This window comes from Citrus sinensis, chromosome 6 (genome assembly GCF_022201045.2).
Source record: "Citrus sinensis cultivar Valencia sweet orange chromosome 6, DVS_A1.0, whole genome shotgun sequence".
NCBI lineage: Eukaryota > Viridiplantae > Streptophyta > Magnoliopsida > Sapindales > Rutaceae > Citrus > Citrus sinensis.
In genome coordinates this window covers 16,951,770-16,969,872 of record NC_068561.1, presented here as the reverse complement: position 1 = coordinate 16,969,872, position 18,103 = coordinate 16,951,770, and the positions used below count along the sequence as shown (strand labels likewise).

Genomic DNA, 18,103 nt, shown 5'->3' with positions numbered 1-18,103 from the left:
AGAGAATATATTTATTTTATTCATCACCATAAGCACCCATCTAACACAATGCCTATAATAATAATTAAGATTAATATTTTCAAATACTAATTCGAAGGGAAATGCCTTTAGTTTTCTTTAGGTTATGATTTTAGAATAAGAGATGAGCCATATACACACATACACAACTTTGAGCCTTTGGCTATTTGGTAATTTGATTAATTACATTATTTTCTTTATATATTTTTATATTTAAATTAAATTAAAAATATTTGAAAAAAATTATTGCGGGTTTGGTGGATATCCATGCGGGTATCCACCGGGTATAAGGTTAATACCAAACCCACCCGCATCCATGTGCGGGTTTTAATTTATAATACTAAACCCGCCCGCAACGGATAAAATTACCCGCAACGGGCGGGTTTTGGCGGGTGGGTTTGGACGGGTTTGCGGGTTTGCGGGTACAATTGCCATCCCTAGTCTTGGTCTATGCCTCTCTCCTTACATATACATTTCAGTTTCTGATTTATATTATTGGTAAGAGTCCCCCCAACTTCCGGTGTTTTTTTTTTTTTTTATAAAAAAAAATCATCTACTACTCTCATTTCCCCCATGCAAATTACTTTAGGCTCAAAATTTATATAACATAAGATATTAGTATCACATGAGAAATAAAAGCTCATATTATGCAAAATACACACACACACACGACGTCTCAACCCGGTAAAGTATGCATTATATTACTCGACTATATTAATAATATCGTGAGAAGGGCTCAAAAGGACATCAAAGCTTTCTATTAATAACTTTTTTCCACACTCAACTAAATTATTTGTACTATCGGTATCATTATGCTTAAGAATTCAATATAAAATACAATTTAAATTTTTGTCAGCTTCTGAAGTTACCTTTCTCAGTTAAACCAACCAACATCGAAAAGTTTCAAATATAAAACACCAAAACTGAGTTAATGTAAAGTGGAAAACACATCACATTGTGTTGTACAAATCATACATAAGAAATTGCAAAATTTCTTGTCTTTTCCTTTCGTAAGTTTTAAAAACATCAACATATGGTCCTATAATCTATTCTGAATTTTTAAGTACAGAATCTAGCTGTCTCAAATGCCACGTGTTGGGTTGTATAAATTTAGGAGGTTTTTATGTACACACGCACATTTTATTATTGATCATATGGGTGAGATTTCATTTCCCCATACTTGTTTACAGGGACCAGCATTATAAAAATGATCAGTTACAGCTCACAAGCTTATCTTAGTTGCTTGTTTGTCTTTTTCAGCTTACTATAATTAAGTTCCAATTCAAACTCAAATTTAATTAGATAAGAAAATTTCCACTGGAGTGAAGCGATGTAAAATATAAGTAAAGGATTGGATAGGTTTGTTCAAGAAACATCGTTTGTGTTATATGTAACGTAGGTCAGTTTACAGCTGAAAAAATATAAAGAAAAAATTAATAAATTTTAGTGTTAAGACACATTTTATTTTCTTTTCTTTTCTTTATGTAAATGGACCATTGTACGGTCATTAACAGAAATAATACGACCACATGTGATGATAATATTTAAGAAAAAAAATACGTGAATAACCTCATTCAATCAAAAACGAAAAAATAAAGCTCGTTAATCAAATTGATTTGATTATTAGCCTTTTAGTTTGAATCGAAGATTCCACAACGCAACATGCACTTCGTGTCAAAAAGGAAATGGAGAAAACATGGACCAAATTGTAGAATAAAAGATAAAATGCTTTCAAAAAGCACATGCATTATTTTCTAATGGTGTCTAGCTGTTCGCCAATCCGATAAGTTGATTTGTGCATCGTCATGCTCATGCAATTCATCGTTTTTCTAAGTTCTAATTAAACTCGCCCGGACCTTTACCCTAATGGTGAATCTTTACTCTTATTGACAATAAGAAAGATTATGAGGGTAGGGGTTCAAGTTCTTATGGACTCAAAACTCTCTCAATTAAGTATTATGCATAATTGTGTGGAGTTTATTTACAAATCTTTCTCCCTTGTGAAATACGAGTAGAGCAAAGACATCATTCCTCTGTGAGGATTACTTGTACTTCACATATTTAATGTAATAATATAAGTCTCAATTATGTATATCTGATTATAAATATCAGTGTATGTAATAACAACTGTAAATATCAGTGTGATACAATAATGTAATGTGCAATCAATATTAAAAAAAATAATTAAAACTTGCCCAAATTAAACATGTCAAAATATATGCCACAAAAGCGATCCCACACGATTTCCACTTCAAACGCATATTCTTAGCTCAATTCTTCACGTCTCATTCATCTAGTAATATTTTTTTTTTCTTTCTCAATAAACATCTTGTAATAATTATTAAGCCACACTTTTGCTTCTTTGTTGCCCTAAAGTCTTTTTTCTTTTCTTTTCTTTTTTTTAAACTCCTTTTTCCATTTCTTATCAAGCGTAATGTTGAATTAGGTTGGAAAAATAAATTGTTAACCATTCATTACAATTTGTACGATGAATTTTACACTTTTTTTCTTTTTATCTTATAAATTAATTACTTGGTGATGTCGTTGTTGCTCTATTCAAATTTCAAAACAAGCAAAATAAATATCATAACGTGTCAATTTATTTTGAACACCTCGAATTAATTACATGAAAGAATGTTTAACGGACCATAGAAATGTTGTGATACTTATTATAACCGTTTCATTTGAAGTTATTTCTTCGAATAAATCGACGCTAGTTGGTGGCAAACTAAGGGTTTATGTGTTCATTTATCTCTTACTGAATTTCAAAATGGGAGTTACCCTTAGGTGTAAGAAAGGATTAATTAATTTTTGAAATCCCTACCATTATGAATTGCTACATAATAAGGGGACAAGATTAAACTTGATTGTTGCTTGTACTCTTCACAAATCAATTTTGCGAGCCGTATTTCATTATTGGTATATAGATCCGGTCGAATTGTTCATATAGTTAATTTTTCATACTTAAAAAGATTATTAAAAAAATTATGAAAAAAAAATGAACCAAAGTGGAATCACAAAAAAATAAAAGCGGGAATCTCACGCTATGGTATCAAATAGACTTCAAATATAATTAGTAAAAATTCAAATTCTTTTATACTAAGATCGGCACGGATGAGCTTAAAAAGGAAAAAATTGTTGCATTTGAATTTTGTAATTTTTGAACATAAATAGTAGAAAAAAAATGCCTCCTTTAACAAGTGCGTCAGCGTCACACACCCGTGGCAAAATTCACATACTCTTTTGGATAATGAAAACGACTCGCAATCCGCACCTTTAATTACACCAACCCAATCACCTCCACGGCAGCCATACCCAGGCCCCACCTCCCACCTATCTTAATTAAGCATTAAAAAAAAAAAAAGCCGGCATTGCTATTTGCCGATTACAATTTATTATTATCTTCTGTGATGGTATTTAAATTTTAATAAAAAAGAATTTTGATAAATTCTTTGAAAAAAATACTGAAATAATATTATAAAAAATCTCGTGTTTGAGAAGTATTTAGAAAATTTTTTAGAAACTATTTATAAGGATTTTTTTTTTAAAAATATAACAAGGAGTATTTAAAAATTTTCATATATGTAACTGAGTCGTAAGCTAATACAATTTCCAAGTCACTCACGTGATATTTACGTAAAGTTTATATTCAAAATCTTCGTACAATTGTCAACTTTCAAACCTGACATTAAAATTTTGTCCAATAAGAACACCAAAATGAGTGATAATATAGGTATAAATTTTTTATATAAATTTATTTTATACAAATTAATTTGACATTAATTCATTAGTTGAATAAAAATATAAAATAATAAAAATAGATAATGTAGAACAAGAGATATTTAATCCAACTAATTTAATTATAACACATCAGTTTATAAAAAAAAATTATATAAGAATTTATAACTATATTATTACTCAAAAATAATTAACAATTATATTTTATGGGCCAGAAAATACAATTTACTCATTTTAAGTTTGTAATATACATGTTGTTTTACACTTTCACTCAGCGAAATATTAAAAAAATAGATATTATGTATGTTTTACGGGCTTCTTGCTTCCATTTACATATACCCTTTCGCTAAAAATATAGGCCAAGGGAAGAAGCCTACGTGACAATGCACGTGTCGGCTTAGTACTCGTCTAAATTATTTAATAATTTAATTCCTGTAAATCAGAATTAACAAAACCTGATAAGCACGTAACTAATGACTAATCAACAATTTAAAAAAAAATAATAGTAGAACCTGACAAGCGGCGACGGTACAAAGCGAAGCAACATTTTTCGCCACCACTAAAAGGTAGAACGTAAAAATGAGAAAGTAGTTAATTTTAAAAAGCAAGTGCGAAAGAGCGAATACGAATATGTATGTACACTCCTCACACTCAGCTGCCTCGCCTATAAATACCGAAACAACGCCACCCTTGTTCCGAAAATTAAACAGAGCTCGAGCTCTCTCTGTCTCTGGTTTCTCTCCTCAGACCTCCCCTCCGCTCAGAAATAACACATAACAACGATAATATTCACTCACCCGTAGTGACTCTTATTTTTCTTTTCGATTGTTTTAATCTTTGTTGCCGAAACTTCTAGGAAATGGACGCGTATACACTGCATCTGGCGATGGCGGCGTTGGTAGGAGCGTCGGTGGTGGCGGTATCGGCGTATTACATGCACAGGAAAACCCTAACTCAGTTACTGGAGTTTGCGAAATCAGTGGAGAGAGAGCGAGACGATAACTCCGACGCAGCCGAATCGCCGCACAATGTTAAGAGGCACGGCTGCGCGGCGGCTCGGCGCTGCTCTTCCAGGAGGAAGGGAAGCGGATACTACCGGCGCTGCTCGGCTTCGTTGCCGGACGTAACGGCCATTTCTGGTCATGCGGTTGACGGTGAGGAGAGGCGCAACGGTCCGCTTCACGTTGATGGAATTCCCGCCGGGCTTCCCAGGCTTCATACGTTGCCTGAAGGTATGGATTTGACGAACTTCTCGCCGGAGTGATTACCTCGGCTTAATTGATAGTGATTATTGCATGACTGTTTGAGCTTATAGTGTTATGTCTCGGTGAAATGTGGTTAGAGTAAAGGGATAGTGTCCGTTATGTAGTGTTTTACATGTGTGATTGCTGATTGTATTAATGAAAATAATGTATTTTTATGCATTTTTATACTGTAGCTCTGCAATTTTTATTTATTGGCTTGAGACTCGTGTGGACTTATGAGTTTGAGAACGGATGGTTAAAGTTCTAGATGATAATCTAACTGAAAGGCAAATGACTTCTGCATTTGCAATTTTGTCCTGTTTAGAATTTTTGTTCTTCCAGAAAAAGAAAATGGAGGTATAAATGGAAAGTGGGAAGACATTATGACCTGGAAGTGAAAAGAGTGGGGAATTTAAATTGAACTGAGTGTAAACAGGAGGAAAAAATAAGAAATTTTAAAGTTTAAAGAGAGGGGAACCATAAGGCGGCGTATTATTGTTTATCAGTATTTCAAGTTATAATCAGTTAGTTTCCTTTAGAATTTGTTTCCAAATGATCCGAAGTAAAGGTATTGATTTCCATCAATAAATTGGAAAGATTTCTTTTCTTTTCTTTTCTTTTTCTTCTTTTATGGTCTTGCACCATTCGTAATCCTCTTAATTAGCTTAATGTTTGTCAACACATTTACTTGGATTACATTGTCTGCTGCTTAAACATATCTCTGCTGACTGAAACATGCTGCTTGTTGCTCATAACCAACTAGAAGGTTTTTATCCCCCCACCAACAACAACCAAAAAAAGGGGGAAAAAAAAAGCCAACGAGAAGGCAAGAAGGGAACTGATTCCACTCTTATAACGAAAGTGACTCTAAAATGTCCAGTTGTGCCTGCCCTTTTCTGTGTTCTTTTTGTTTAAACACATCATTGTTTTGTTTCAGGGAAATCTGCTGGGCATGCAAGTTCAACCAAACGGGCTGGAAACCTTATCAGGCCAACTTCCCCAAAGTCCCCGGTTGCTAGTGCCTTTGAGAGTGTAGAAGGATCAGATGAAGAGGATAATATGACTGATAGTTCAAAATTGGACACCACATATCTGCTCACCAATGGAAATGCTGTGAGTTTCTCCACACATTTCTTTTAATAGTAATATAGTAAAACAATCTCACTGCATTCCTGATGTAAGCTGGATTTTGAATATGAAACCTCTTTTACTAACCCAAGAAATGTTACCAATTGAACTATCTATTAAAAACAAAATTTTCTTGAAGCATGTGAAGCGCATTTCTACTTCAGATAATTAGTTACTTGTCATTAGTTTTCTCATTCTCTCTCTTCCACACATATAACCAAAAAGATGGTGCTGTTGGGTGGTGCAAGTTAGTCAGGGTGAGGAATGTGGCTGAGGAATGAGCCAGTTCCTTGCTACTTCCTACTAGATTGATACGCGTTTCATGTGTTGCATTTTTGTTATTTATCTAGAATGTTGAAGGATTTTGGGGCTGAGTTTGAAACTAATGTGCAGGGCCCAAATTTACCAGACCACATGAATGTTAATGCAGAGGCTATAGCTGCTTCAAGTATGATTCGATCTCATAGTGTATCCGGTGACCTGCATGGGGTTCAGCCTGATCCTATTGCTGCAGATATTCTGAGGAAAGAGCCAGAGCAAGAAACTTTTGCGCGACTTCAGATTACCCCTAAAGGTATTGACTTAATTCCATCTCTTTCTGATGCACATTCAAACAGGAGCCCTGCTTAGAATACCAGTGAAGAAGTATATGTCTGCAGGTTTTGTCTTTGTCTGTTCCATTCCATACGTTTTGAAGCGTGGTTAACTGTTGCTGATGCTAGATGAAACTCTATGTGAAATTGTGCAAGATGATAAAATGCCAGTTTTATCAATTTTTACAAACTCTGAATAGCTAGTAAATGATTACAAACATTTCGGGACAGCTTAGGGAATAAATTGTATATACTGGAAGATCTGGTTTATTGTGTATAAAATTAATAGTTTGTAGGATGTTCTTCATTTAGAAAAATTTATTGATCATGAAATTTGATTGTTTTATAATATCTTCTTTTGAAAAAATTAATGCTAAATTCAGTTTTGACTTCTTATATTTCTAACTTCTTCCAGAGGTGCCATCACCTGATGAAATGGAGGCCTATGTGGTTCTTCAAGAATGCCTTGAAATGCGGAAAAGATATTTATTCAGAGAAGCAGTTGCTCCATGGGAGAAAGAAATGATTTCCGATCCTAGTACTCCAAAGCCTAATCCAGATCCATTTTATTATGCTCCTGTGGGAAAGTCTGATGTGAGTTTATACCTATGAGATTCGTATCCTTTGCCTCTGCATTGGTCAACCATTGCCACTTACTTTTCTTTTCTGGTCATAAACATGCTTCATTTACTTTTCTTTTCTGGTCATAAACATGCTTCATTTTTATGCAGCATCATTTTGAGATGCAAGATGGAGTTATTCATGTTTATCCAAGCAAAGATTGTAAGAGACTTCCTTTCTGCGATTTTCTTCTTTGTCATGACTCACAAAGTTCTACTTATTTTAGGATTTCAATGTATATTTATCCTCTTTTCCCTTTAGTGTTTATTGTATTTTTTTCTGTCTCTAACCAGCAAAAGAAGAGCTATACCCTGTTGCGGATGCTACAACCTTTTTCACTGACCTGCATCACATTCTTCGAGTTATTGCATTGGGAAATATGAGAACTTTATGCCATCATCGGCTGCTTCTTCTGGAGCAAGTAACTACTTTCTCTGGATAATTACCAGTTACTTAAATGCTTGAATTTTTTTCCTTCTTTGTAGGTTCTTTTAATAATCAGTTCGACCTTTAACATTATGCTCTTATGGGCATTGTGCAGAAATTCAATCTTCATTTGATGCTTAATGCGGATAAGGAATTTCTTGCTCAGAAAAGTGCACCACACCGTGACTTTTATAATGTTAGGAAGGTGGATACACATGTGCATCACTCTGCATGCATGAACCAGAAACACCTTCTTAGGTTTATAAAGTCGAAGTTGAGGAAAGAGCCCGATGAGGTAACAATTTGGATATTTCTTCTGATGTGTTGTCGGGTTCTCTACTTCTCTTAATGACAAAGGATTGCTGTTAACACGTTTGATTTTGAATTCTTTACTTTTGGCAATGACCCAATTCTTCTCCACTTGGGGGGGGGGGGGGGGGGTTATTATTTGCTACTTCTAATTGATTTGGTATTAAGTACACTTTATTAGTTGAGTACCGATCTGACTTTTTAGTTCTTCTAATCAGGTTGTAATTTTCCGTGATGGGACATACTTGACACTAAAAGAAGTTTTTGAAAGTCTGGATCTAACAGGGTAACGAAATTTTCCTTTGTTGATCTTTATCTCTTCTCTCACCAACATTTCCTGTCCCCCATGGTAGTTTTTTCCCCCCACCTTTCTTTCATTTGTTATTTCAGTTTTTAGTTGTTTATGTTTAAATTGTAATAGCATATTCCAATCTTTTTCATTTTGCTTGAACAGGTACGACTTGAATGTTGATCTTTTGGATGTTCACGCAGACAAGAGCACGTTTCATCGCTTTGATAAGTTCAATCTTAAGTATAATCCCTGTGGTCAAAGTAGGCTAAGGGAAATTTTTCTTAAGCAGGATAATCTAATCCAAGGTATGTCCTGTTTGTTTTCTTATTTATTGTGTCATGCCATAAAATTAGATGCTGAAGTACTAGTGTGAAACTTATGGAGGATTTTGTAGTTTTTTTTTTTTAATTACCTAAGACTATTGCTTAGATTACAACTCATATTATATGAAAATATTACAATTAGACAATTATTGGGACTAGTAATTTACATTAAATTTTATATAGCACTATTCAGATTTTAACCTTTGCTTATATTCGAGGGACATCAACTTCACATCAACTCTACTCACATTTTGAAAGGGAGAAGACTGTCTTCACTCAAATTTGAGGAAGATTGTGGGGATTCGAACCACTACCCTCACAATTGCGAGGAAGTGGTTCAAGCCACTCGGCCTTGGTTGAGGATTTTGTAGTTTTGTAACTTATATGATTCATGCTTAATTCAGATTGAACATCCAGTTAACTTATGCTATAATGGAATCCATTTTCTTGATTGAAATCTGCCCTTATTGCATATTCATTGTTTTTTATTATGTTTTTGAAATCATTTGTCCACTTTGTTAGTAGTTCCTCGTCTGAACATCTAATAGGGGGTTTTCTTCTTTAGCTTTTTGGGGGATCAGATTCTTACTAGCATTCTGTGATATTTTTTTATTGCTAGATAGCTAGGGATTACCGATGATGATTTTGTTTTGATTGATCTGGAAGCATACTTTCTTTCTTGTGAATTGTAACTTCAGTTATGGTGCTACTTGTTTGTCGTTGAACAGGTCGTTTTCTTGCTGAGCTGACAAAGCAAGTTTTTTCTGATCTCGAAGCAAGTAAATATCAGGTGCGTATTTTGTTTGCTTATATATATTCTGCATTACTCTTCTGGCTATTGTTATCATCTTGAATGAAATGGTGGTTGAGAGGGTTGCCTGGTGGATTTGGGGGATCTGTGTGTTTGCATGTTATATAGATTGTTGCATCATTAAATTTTGCGGTGATGTTAAAAGTTGACTTATAGTGTATTATATTTTTCAACAATGGAACTGATTCTATAAGTCTCATTGTCCCCCAAATGTTATTCAGATTGTGGTTTATGAGAGATAGATCATAAGTGTAAAACTTAAAATAGATAACCCTGAATGAACTTCAAATAGGTTCAACATTTTGGGTCACCCTGTGAGAGATAGATCATAAGTGTAAAACTTAAAATAGATATCCCCGAATGAACTTAAAATAGGTTCTGTTAAGTGAATTTGCATGTAATTTGCTTTTTATGAAATTTTCTCCTTTGATAGTTCAATTCAAGATGTGTCTGGGGAAATGTGAAGAGGATTTTATTGCAAATCTATTACCTCTTATACTGGCTGAGCAACATATTTGTGTGACATTAAACTGTACAAGAAAGATTTTCCACTCTTTCTATTAACATATAAAGACACTTGATCATGCCTGATATTTAGTTTGGTTGCTGCAGATGGCTGAATATCGAATATCAATATATGGAAGGAAGCAAAGTGAATGGGATCAACTGGCAAGTTGGATTGTGAACAATGAATTGTACAGTGAGAATGTTGTTTGGTTAATTCAGGTATGGATAAGTTTGTTTCTGAAATCTCATCATAGATGTTATGAAATGTTAGTGATGCAGAACTTTTCATTCTGGATTAAATGTAATGTTTGCTTTCCTCTCCTATCCCATCTCTATATGCATGTGTGTGCACATGTGTGTGCATATTTGTTATAACTAGTTCTTTCAGATCAGCAGTAGCCTTTTCCACTTTATATGTTGTGCTTATATCTGTAAAAAGATGTATTGTTTCTTTCATTGATCCTTGAATTGTTTGGATCAGAGGCCTTTTACATCTGTGCATAAATATTGGTCCTAGGATACCCAAGTATGACGATGTTGGAAGATTCTGTCTTAAACAAAGCATCAATATCTGCTTTTTGTCCGTTTGATCCCTACCTCGCAAGACGAAATTGTTATCCTATAGATTTATGCCTGTTCAGAATGCGTATTATTGTATTCAGTCTTATGGGAATGGTAATGAAAATCAAGAGATCCTTTTTCTAGTAACGTGGACAAAGGGGAGTTTAACTCCTAAAGAAGCACTTCATGAAGCCTGCCGGAATTTGATTGATTTATTTATTCCCTTTCTCCAGACAGCCATGTTCCTCATGAAATCGTTAGGCTTGTTGGGTGACCTTGGCTTTACATGTAGATGACTGTTGGATCAGAGGGACATACGGTAGAAATCCCCCTTTTGTTCTCGTCTCATCCACGGGACTGGCATTCCACTGGATTGACACTTCCCTTTAGGACGTTTTTGCTTCCTAGCGGAAACCTGCTTTTTCAATTGTATTCTCTTTCCTTTCTATTAATATGTACAGATTTTTTTTTCTCATTTTCCATAAAAAATTGTGTTCCTCCATGGCACTTGATTAAGGATTGGATTGTTGAATGCTGCCTATGATTTTTGTTTTTGACCCCCAGCTTCCACGGCTGTACAACATTTACAAGGACATGGGGATTGTGACATCTTTCCAGAACATTCTTGACAATATTTTTATTCCACTGTTTGAGGTTACTGTGGATCCCGATTCTCATCCTCAGTTGCATGTTTTCTTAAAGCAGGTTAGCTTGTCTCTTTTTTTTTTTGGGGGTGGGGGGGGTGTTGGGGAAGAATATTGTGTTTTAATATTTTAGGCTTGCACAAATAAGTTACTCCAATTAGAGCTTCATGCTATGCTCTATCTATTTTACATCCTTGCTTTTTCCTTTATTATTCAGGTGGTTGGGTTGGATTTGGTGGATGATGAAAGCAAGCCAGAAAGACGCCCCACAAAACACATGCCCACACCAGCTCAGTGGACCAATGTGTTCAATCCTGCATTTTCATACTATGCGTATTATTGTTATGCTAATCTCTACACATTAAACAAGGTGTGCACCACCAATCTTGTACTTCAATACCAGTAAGATTTCTAGATGCTCATCAAAGACCTTTTCTTCCTCTTCGAAAATAAACAGAAGTTTTAGGTTCATTAATATTCAGTAGATTTATGGTTATTGACTAGCCCCTCTCCCTCCTGAGTGGGAAATGTAAAATTGGTTTCCTTTTATCCTCTCATGGGGTGGTAACTTCTTTCTTAAGTCTCTGTGTTATCTCTAGTTTGACTTCTTTGCTCCTATAATCCCAACTATATGCCTATGCCTTGATTTTGGTGCTCTAAGTGCTAACCTGTTAGGTGTTCTTTTTCAGCTCCGTGAATCGAAGGGCATGACAACTATCAAATTCCGCCCGCATGCAGGAGAGGTATTCTTGGAATCTTTATTCTACATAGCTTGGAATTTATACAGTTTGTCTCATGTCTGATTTTTTCAGGCTGGTGACATCGACCACCTTGCTGCAACATTTCTTACAGCTCATAATATTGCACATGGAATCAATTTGAGGAAATCTCCTGTACTGCAGTATCTCTATTATTTGGCACAGGTAGGTAGGAAAAGGGAGTTCTTTCAAAATGACTACCAAAATGGTTATTTTCCAAACCTAATTGACTGTGATGTCATGTTGGCTATCAGATTGGTCTGGCTATGTCTCCTCTAAGCAACAACTCTTTGTTTTTGGACTATCATCGAAATCCTTTACCCATGTTTTTCTTACGCGGTCTCAATGTTTCACTCTCAACCGATGATCCTCTCCAAATTCATCTAACTAAAGAACCTTTGGTGGAAGAATATAGCATTGCTGCTTCTGTAAGCTCTCTGCCTCTCCTCTTTCTCTCTGTCAATCCTTCTCAGTAAAACAATTGTTGCCATGTTATATAATATACTAAAGCTTTTTCGTCATAGGTGTGGAAGTTGAGTGCATGTGATCTTTGTGAGATTGCTCGTAATTCAGTCTACCAATCAGGTTTCTCTCATGCTTTGAAGGTACAAACACTAGTCCTGCCATGATAGGATATGATGCTAATTGTTAGTTACCTTGCTGTTTACATGTGCACCAAAATTGCTTGACTTAAAACTAATGTTTCATAGATCATCATTTTGATGCTTTCCAACCTGTCCACTTATGTTGGATCTAAGCTTTTAAACATTTGTTTCAGTCGCATTGGATCGGATTACATTACTACAAGAGAGGACCGGATGGAAATGATATTCACAAAACCAATGTGCCTCACATCCGGATTGAATTCCGTGATACGGTAGGAACTTCCTATCCATATCTCATTTATGGTCTTTTTATTTGCCTTCAAATAGTTTTTGGAGCATTAGAGTTTTTGCAAGGCCTTAAATGCAAGAAACGGCAACCCCTTGTCTTCGATCACTTTCTCACACAATTTCTGTCTCTTTTGTTATTCCTTCCAAACTCTGAAGTTTATGAATTTTACAGTAGCATTCTTACTCCTTTCTACTTTGTGCTTAATAAGTTATACTTAACTGAACAAAAAGTATTCATGTTATTCAAATGCCTGTAGATTTGGAGAGAGGAGTTGCAGCAGGTTTATTTAGGGAAGGCCATCATCCCTGAAGAATTGCTGTGAAAAAATGACCATAACTTTTGTCTTTAGAGGTAAATATCAAGTGATATTATTATTATTACTACTACTGATATATTTCGAATGGTTAAATATGGATTTCTGTTAAATGTTGCAGGATGTGAAGAGCATACACTCCCAACTCCACATTCACCATCAAACGGAGTTTGATCATATGTTGACCAAGAAGGTTAAGAAACGGCTAGTAGCTAAACACAAGTTTGAGGACATAAGGATGACTATGTACACGATAAATCATGGGGTGGGGATGTCTGCATGATCTATACGATAGAGCTTCAGTCAATACAGCCTATAGCAACCAGATGCTGGTCTAGTATCTCTGATCAAATAACTACATTGATCATCTGTATTATTTCTAGGTAGGAGTCAAAAGAGCAATAATATCATATCCGAGGCTGAATTTTTGTATTATTGCAGCTTTATTTCTTATCAAAGAAAGACTTACCCAGGGCAATAGGAAAACTGAAAAGGGTGGCCTTGCCCTTAGCAAATTTTGTCGTGCAGTATCTATCATCAAAAGTTTTGTGGTTGTTTCTCATGAAGTATAAATAACATATTTAACACCAAGTGATGCTTTTCATATGTACTTGTTTCTCTCTACTTCATGATTCTTAATAAGTTCAATAATGGAATCTTCTTAGCCCCCAGAAGTACAAGCTGGTGATTCTCTCTCAATCAATTGAGAACATAACGTTCACAATAATTGCCAATCATTGATTTAAGGTGCAAATAAGATCTTAGGATAAATCTCTATCTTACCCAAGGGAGTCAAAGGAGCAAATAACTAAAACCTGTGGTTATTTGCTCTAGGCATGTAAAACAGTACAGGGAGCCATTGCCCTGTTTCTTGTAGATCAGGTTAAAAATAACCGTGATGGTATTGTGCTTTTATAATGAAATCATAATCTTTGCAAACAAAATTCTCCCAACATTTTAGGATATCTCTTACAAATCTCCAATCCAAGTACAACATTTAACCTTTCCGGAAAATATAGTCATGATCTGGGAATGAAGAAAAATAAAATCCGCAGAAATTGAAGGTACTGAGTAACCGTGATGGTATTGTGCTTTTACAATGAAATCATAATCTTTGCAAACAAAATTCTCCCAACATTTTAGGATATCTCTTACAAATCTCCAATCCAAGTACAACAATTAACCTTTCCGGAAAATATAGTTGTGATCTGGGAATGAAGAAAAATAAAATCCGCAGAAATTGAAGGTACTGAGTGTTTAAAATCTGCGTAGAATGAGCATCACGTGCACTTCTACCTTTTATACTGCTTAATCTCTTTGATTATGCCATCAGCAAGCGAGTTAACATCATTATTCTTCCCAAAAAATTTTACAAATTCCATCTTAGGACTCATTAAGTACCTGCACAAGATTGTGTAAATATTATCAGCCAGGCTCAGGCATCATTTGAGTTGAGAGATCATTCTTTCTCTGCTACTTAAAACTTGAAAATAAAAAGAATTTTCTTCATTCTCCTTTCATTCTTCTTTGTCTGATAAAATAATAAACACTTTTGCCAAAGTCAAGTCAAGGACACAACATTGAGAAAACATCACAATTATTTAAAATTGTAACCCACACAGATATCAAGACTCAAGAGGTCAGAAAAATGTATGTTGAACATGAATACAAGATTATGAAATTATTTTGTGATATGTTCTTAGAGTGATGGGAAGATCAGAATTGACAACAGAAGTGAACTTGGCGGCGTGTAACTTGGTCCACACAAAAGATTGTAAACAAACATTGGACAAAGGCTATGAGAGATAAACCACTAAAACAGAGGAGAAAAAAAGAATCACAGAAAGCTAATACATACATGACTATGGAGTGATCAACAAGATAATCCGAGTCTTCCTCTGCTGTCTTCATATAGTAAACTCGGTATGCACGAGCGATGTTCCTTATCTCATCCGGGCTCCCAGTTAACCCAATTAGTTTTGGATGAAACTCTGATATTTCCCAAAGCAAGGAAATCAGCGCAAATTGATCAGGTCACAGTATATGCAAACAAAACTAATATTGAGCATTAACAAGCACCTTTGACATATTCACGCACTTGCTCAACGGTATCTCTCTCAGGATCAACAGAGATAAAAGCAGGCACAATGTCAATCCCTGAGTTTTCCTCTACAAGAATAGAAACAATATTTATTACATAATTGCAAATGTGGCGAGAGAGAAAAACAATTTGCTACAATCACAGCATCTGTTTTATGCTAGTTTCTTCCATGTAACACGAATGCCATAACTTGGTTTTATTTGTATGCCAAACTAAGAAATTCTTACACCCTTCAACTTAACCATCATTACAAGATTGATATACAAGGTGTAGATTATTTAATGTAAGAGTTACAGTCCTTCCAGGGACAAACTTCAAATATAAGATTCCTATCTAAACTTCTGAAGTATACCAAACACTATAAAGTAGAAACACTTCAAAATTAAAGACACTACTGGTTTAACTAGCTCCAGAAACAACTTCAGGTATGGCAATGACTCATTCAAGCACAGGAAACATATTTCTATACAACATTCAGAAACAGCATAATAGAGCACAAAAGAGTGTTACGACAGCAATGGCAATTGCCACAACTCTCACAAAGGAAGGCTAGAAACTCACTTATTTTATCAACTGCAGCAGCTAGTTTTTGTAACTCATCAGGGCAGATATCGGGGCAATGGGTGAAGCCAAAGTATATAACCGTCCACTTCCCTAGAAAGTCTTTCTCAGTTACATTCTTCCCATCATGGTTTATAAGTTTAAATGGCCCGCCGATGGCTGCTTTTCCCACTGATGGTCCTTGTTTAACTGCTTGAGAAGCACTATTTATCTCTGCAGCAACCAAATCTTACAGTCAATAAAATACAGGAAAAATTAAAAATAAACAAAGAACCAATCATTTGCTGCACTATAGACACAATTAGCTAATAAAACTCACATTACTAGATTGGGTTCCCTATCATTATTTAGATGAGCTAATTCATGTTATCACAAAATCTCATAAATATTTAAAACTCACCATAGAAATGTACCTTCAATATGTTGCTTCTTTTCCTTGTCATAGTACCATATTATTCCAGCTCCCGTTAGAGCCAGCAACAGAAAACTCAACCACGATATAGGCTGCCCAAATAAATAATAAATAAATGAACACATAAATAGACTGATATTACAAAAATTCAAAATTGTAAACCAAAATTTAAAAAAAAGAAAAGAAAAGAAAACAGAAAATTTACCCCGCCGCGAATTGGTTTCCCAGTATCGCTTTTGCTCTGATTCGAGTCTCCAGACTTGTCGCCTCCTTCAGAATTAGGTTTTGAATGACCTGATTGAACGGTGCCAGTTGTTGTACTGGTGCTTGAAAATCTTTGATCAGCCACGAAAGATTGGAATCCAATACCAAAAGGTATAGCCTGTAAAAAAAAAATAACGCAGAAAAAAGTGAAGTTTTTGAAATTTAATATTTTATCATTTTGTATCAGTGAAATAATAGGGAAGAAAGAAATAATGAGGAAATGAACCTGTTGGATTAAAGGGAGAGCTCGATGCTGAATATTATCGGCGATTGTTGGTGACGGAATTGGCGGGCGGCATTTGGTAAGAAGAGTGTGGAAATAAAAACGTTGATGGAGGTTTCGAAAATTTTTTGCACTTCTGACGATAGCTGTTGCCATGGCTGTGAGGTTGCACGATGAAGATTTCTCTCTCTTTCATTTCACTTAAACCCCTTGCAGCTTAGGCACAAGCCTACAAGGGGTTTTCGATTTTGTAATAACACTTGGACCCCTATCGTTTGAATAAATTCTCAGTAAAATCCCAATTTTTACATATTCGTTTTATAGAAGTCCTTAAAGTCAATTTCAATAATTTAAGTCCGAATTGATATGCCAATAAGTTGTTTGTGTAATACCACATTGAAATTTAAAAGTTAATCTCAGTTGAAATTCAAGTTCAGTCTCAAAATTGAAGTTAAATATTGGAATCTGTAATATTAAATTGCTAATTTTTTTACACTTTATAAATAAAAGGAGGAGTACCAAATAACTTCAATACTTAATTAAGGAGTTGATATCAATTATACATATGTATGTATGTTGCACTTGACAATTTTTCCAAAAAATACTATTCCAACAACTTAAATCAAATATATCATAATACAATCCATATTTTGACCTTCATAAATATTGAAGGAAGACCTATTGCCCTATCTATAGCTGCCGCCATGGCTAAGAGGTTGCAAGATGAAGATTTCTATGTGTTTCATTTCACCTAAACCCTTTCCTGCTTAGGTACAAGCCTACAAGGGGTTTTCCATTTTGTAATAACAGCTGGACCCCTATATCCTAATAAATTCTCAGTGAGTACCTAATTTTTATATATTCATTTCATAGAAGTCCTTAAAGTCAATTTTGATAATTTAAGTCTGAAGACAATAAGTTATATGTAACTGCAATATCACATCAAACAGTAAAAATTAATCTTTGTTGGATCTCAAGTTTAGACCCAAAATTGAAATTAAATATTAGAATCCATGATACTAAACTGCCATTTTTTACAACTTATAGATAAAAAGAGGAGTGCCAACTAACTTAAGTACTTAACTAATGAGTTGTTAGCAACATAAAATAAAACCTTTCTATTGATAGATTCTTTCAATATTATTTGAGATAAATGCGATTTTAATTTTATTTGACATTGAAACTTGTTAATGAAATTATAAAGGCAAATTTTAATAAAAAAATGTCGTAATCAGTAATAGACATGAGTTAAAATCAAAATGAATTAAAATTAGAATAAGATGTTATCTTACATTGTGAGAATTGGAAACAGAATGAACTACATTACTATTAATATGTTTACTTTATCTTAAAATCATAATA

The 18,103-nt window shown here is 34.6% G+C and overlaps 2 protein-coding genes across 3 annotated transcripts; one reads left to right on the top strand and one right to left on the bottom strand.

Annotated features, from left to right (window-relative positions):
• The first annotated feature begins 4,394 nt into the window (after nt 1–4,394).
• LOC102615426 (AMP deaminase) lies at nt 4,395–13,786 on the top strand. Its single transcript, XM_006481000.4, has 20 exons — nt 4,395–4,988; nt 5,938–6,113; nt 6,522–6,702; nt 7,137–7,315; nt 7,453–7,504; nt 7,636–7,763; nt 7,884–8,063; nt 8,296–8,363; nt 8,532–8,674; nt 9,421–9,482; nt 10,116–10,229; nt 11,136–11,276; nt 11,433–11,585; nt 11,905–11,958; nt 12,028–12,138; nt 12,228–12,401; nt 12,498–12,578; nt 12,752–12,850; nt 13,124–13,218; nt 13,302–13,786. Exons 1-19 carry the CDS (start codon nt 4,616–4,618, stop codon nt 13,187–13,189), a joined length of 2,535 nt encoding a protein of 844 aa, XP_006481063.1. The 5' UTR covers nt 4,395–4,615; the 3' UTR covers nt 13,190–13,218; nt 13,302–13,786.
• A 325-nt stretch (nt 13,787–14,111) lies between these two features.
• LOC102615149 (protein SCO1 homolog 1, mitochondrial) lies at nt 14,112–16,946 on the bottom strand. Of its 2 annotated transcripts, XM_052443142.1 has the most exons (8): nt 16,745–16,946; nt 16,460–16,636; nt 16,256–16,346; nt 15,843–16,055; nt 15,260–15,349; nt 15,039–15,171; nt 14,427–14,581; nt 14,112–14,244 (listed from the first exon to the last, which is right to left on the bottom strand). In XM_052443142.1, exons 1-7 carry the CDS (start codon nt 16,895–16,897, stop codon nt 14,473–14,475), a joined length of 966 nt encoding a protein of 321 aa, XP_052299102.1. In that variant the 5' UTR covers nt 16,898–16,946; the 3' UTR covers nt 14,112–14,244; nt 14,427–14,472. The 2 variants fall into 2 exon arrangements, with proteins under 2 accessions (XP_052299102.1, XP_006481062.1); XM_006480999.3 differs by having other exon boundaries at nt 14,112–14,581.
• Nucleotides 16,947–18,103: the final 1,157 nt, after the last annotated feature.

What these genes read in the sequence shown, in the direction of transcription:
- LOC102615426 (XM_006481000.4), top strand. Translation starts at nt 4,616, where the DNA reads ATGGACGCGTATACACTGCATCTGGCGATGGCGGCGTTGGTAGGAGCG. An exon ending in AATATAGCATTGCTGCTTCT is followed by an intron (nt 12,402 to 12,497) that starts GTAAGCTCTCTG and finishes TTTTCGTCATAG; the next exon opens with GTGTGGAAGTTGAGTGCATG. An exon ending in GGATTGAATTCCGTGATACG is followed by an intron (nt 12,851 to 13,123) that starts GTAGGAACTTCC and finishes AAATGCCTGTAG; the next exon opens with ATTTGGAGAGAGGAGTTGCA.
- LOC102615149 (XM_006480999.3), bottom strand. Translation starts at nt 16,897, where the DNA reads ATGGCAACAGCTATCGTCAGAAGTGCAAAAAATTTTCGAAACCTCCAT. An exon ending in TGCTGCAGTTGATAAAATAA is followed by an intron (nt 15,350 to 15,842) that starts GTGAGTTTCTAG and finishes CTATTCTTGTAG; the next exon opens with AGGAAAACTCAGGGATTGAC. An exon ending in GTTGATCACTCCATAGTCAT is followed by an intron (nt 14,582 to 15,038) that starts GTATGTATTAGC and finishes AATCTTGTGCAG; the next exon opens with GTACTTAATGAGTCCTAAGA.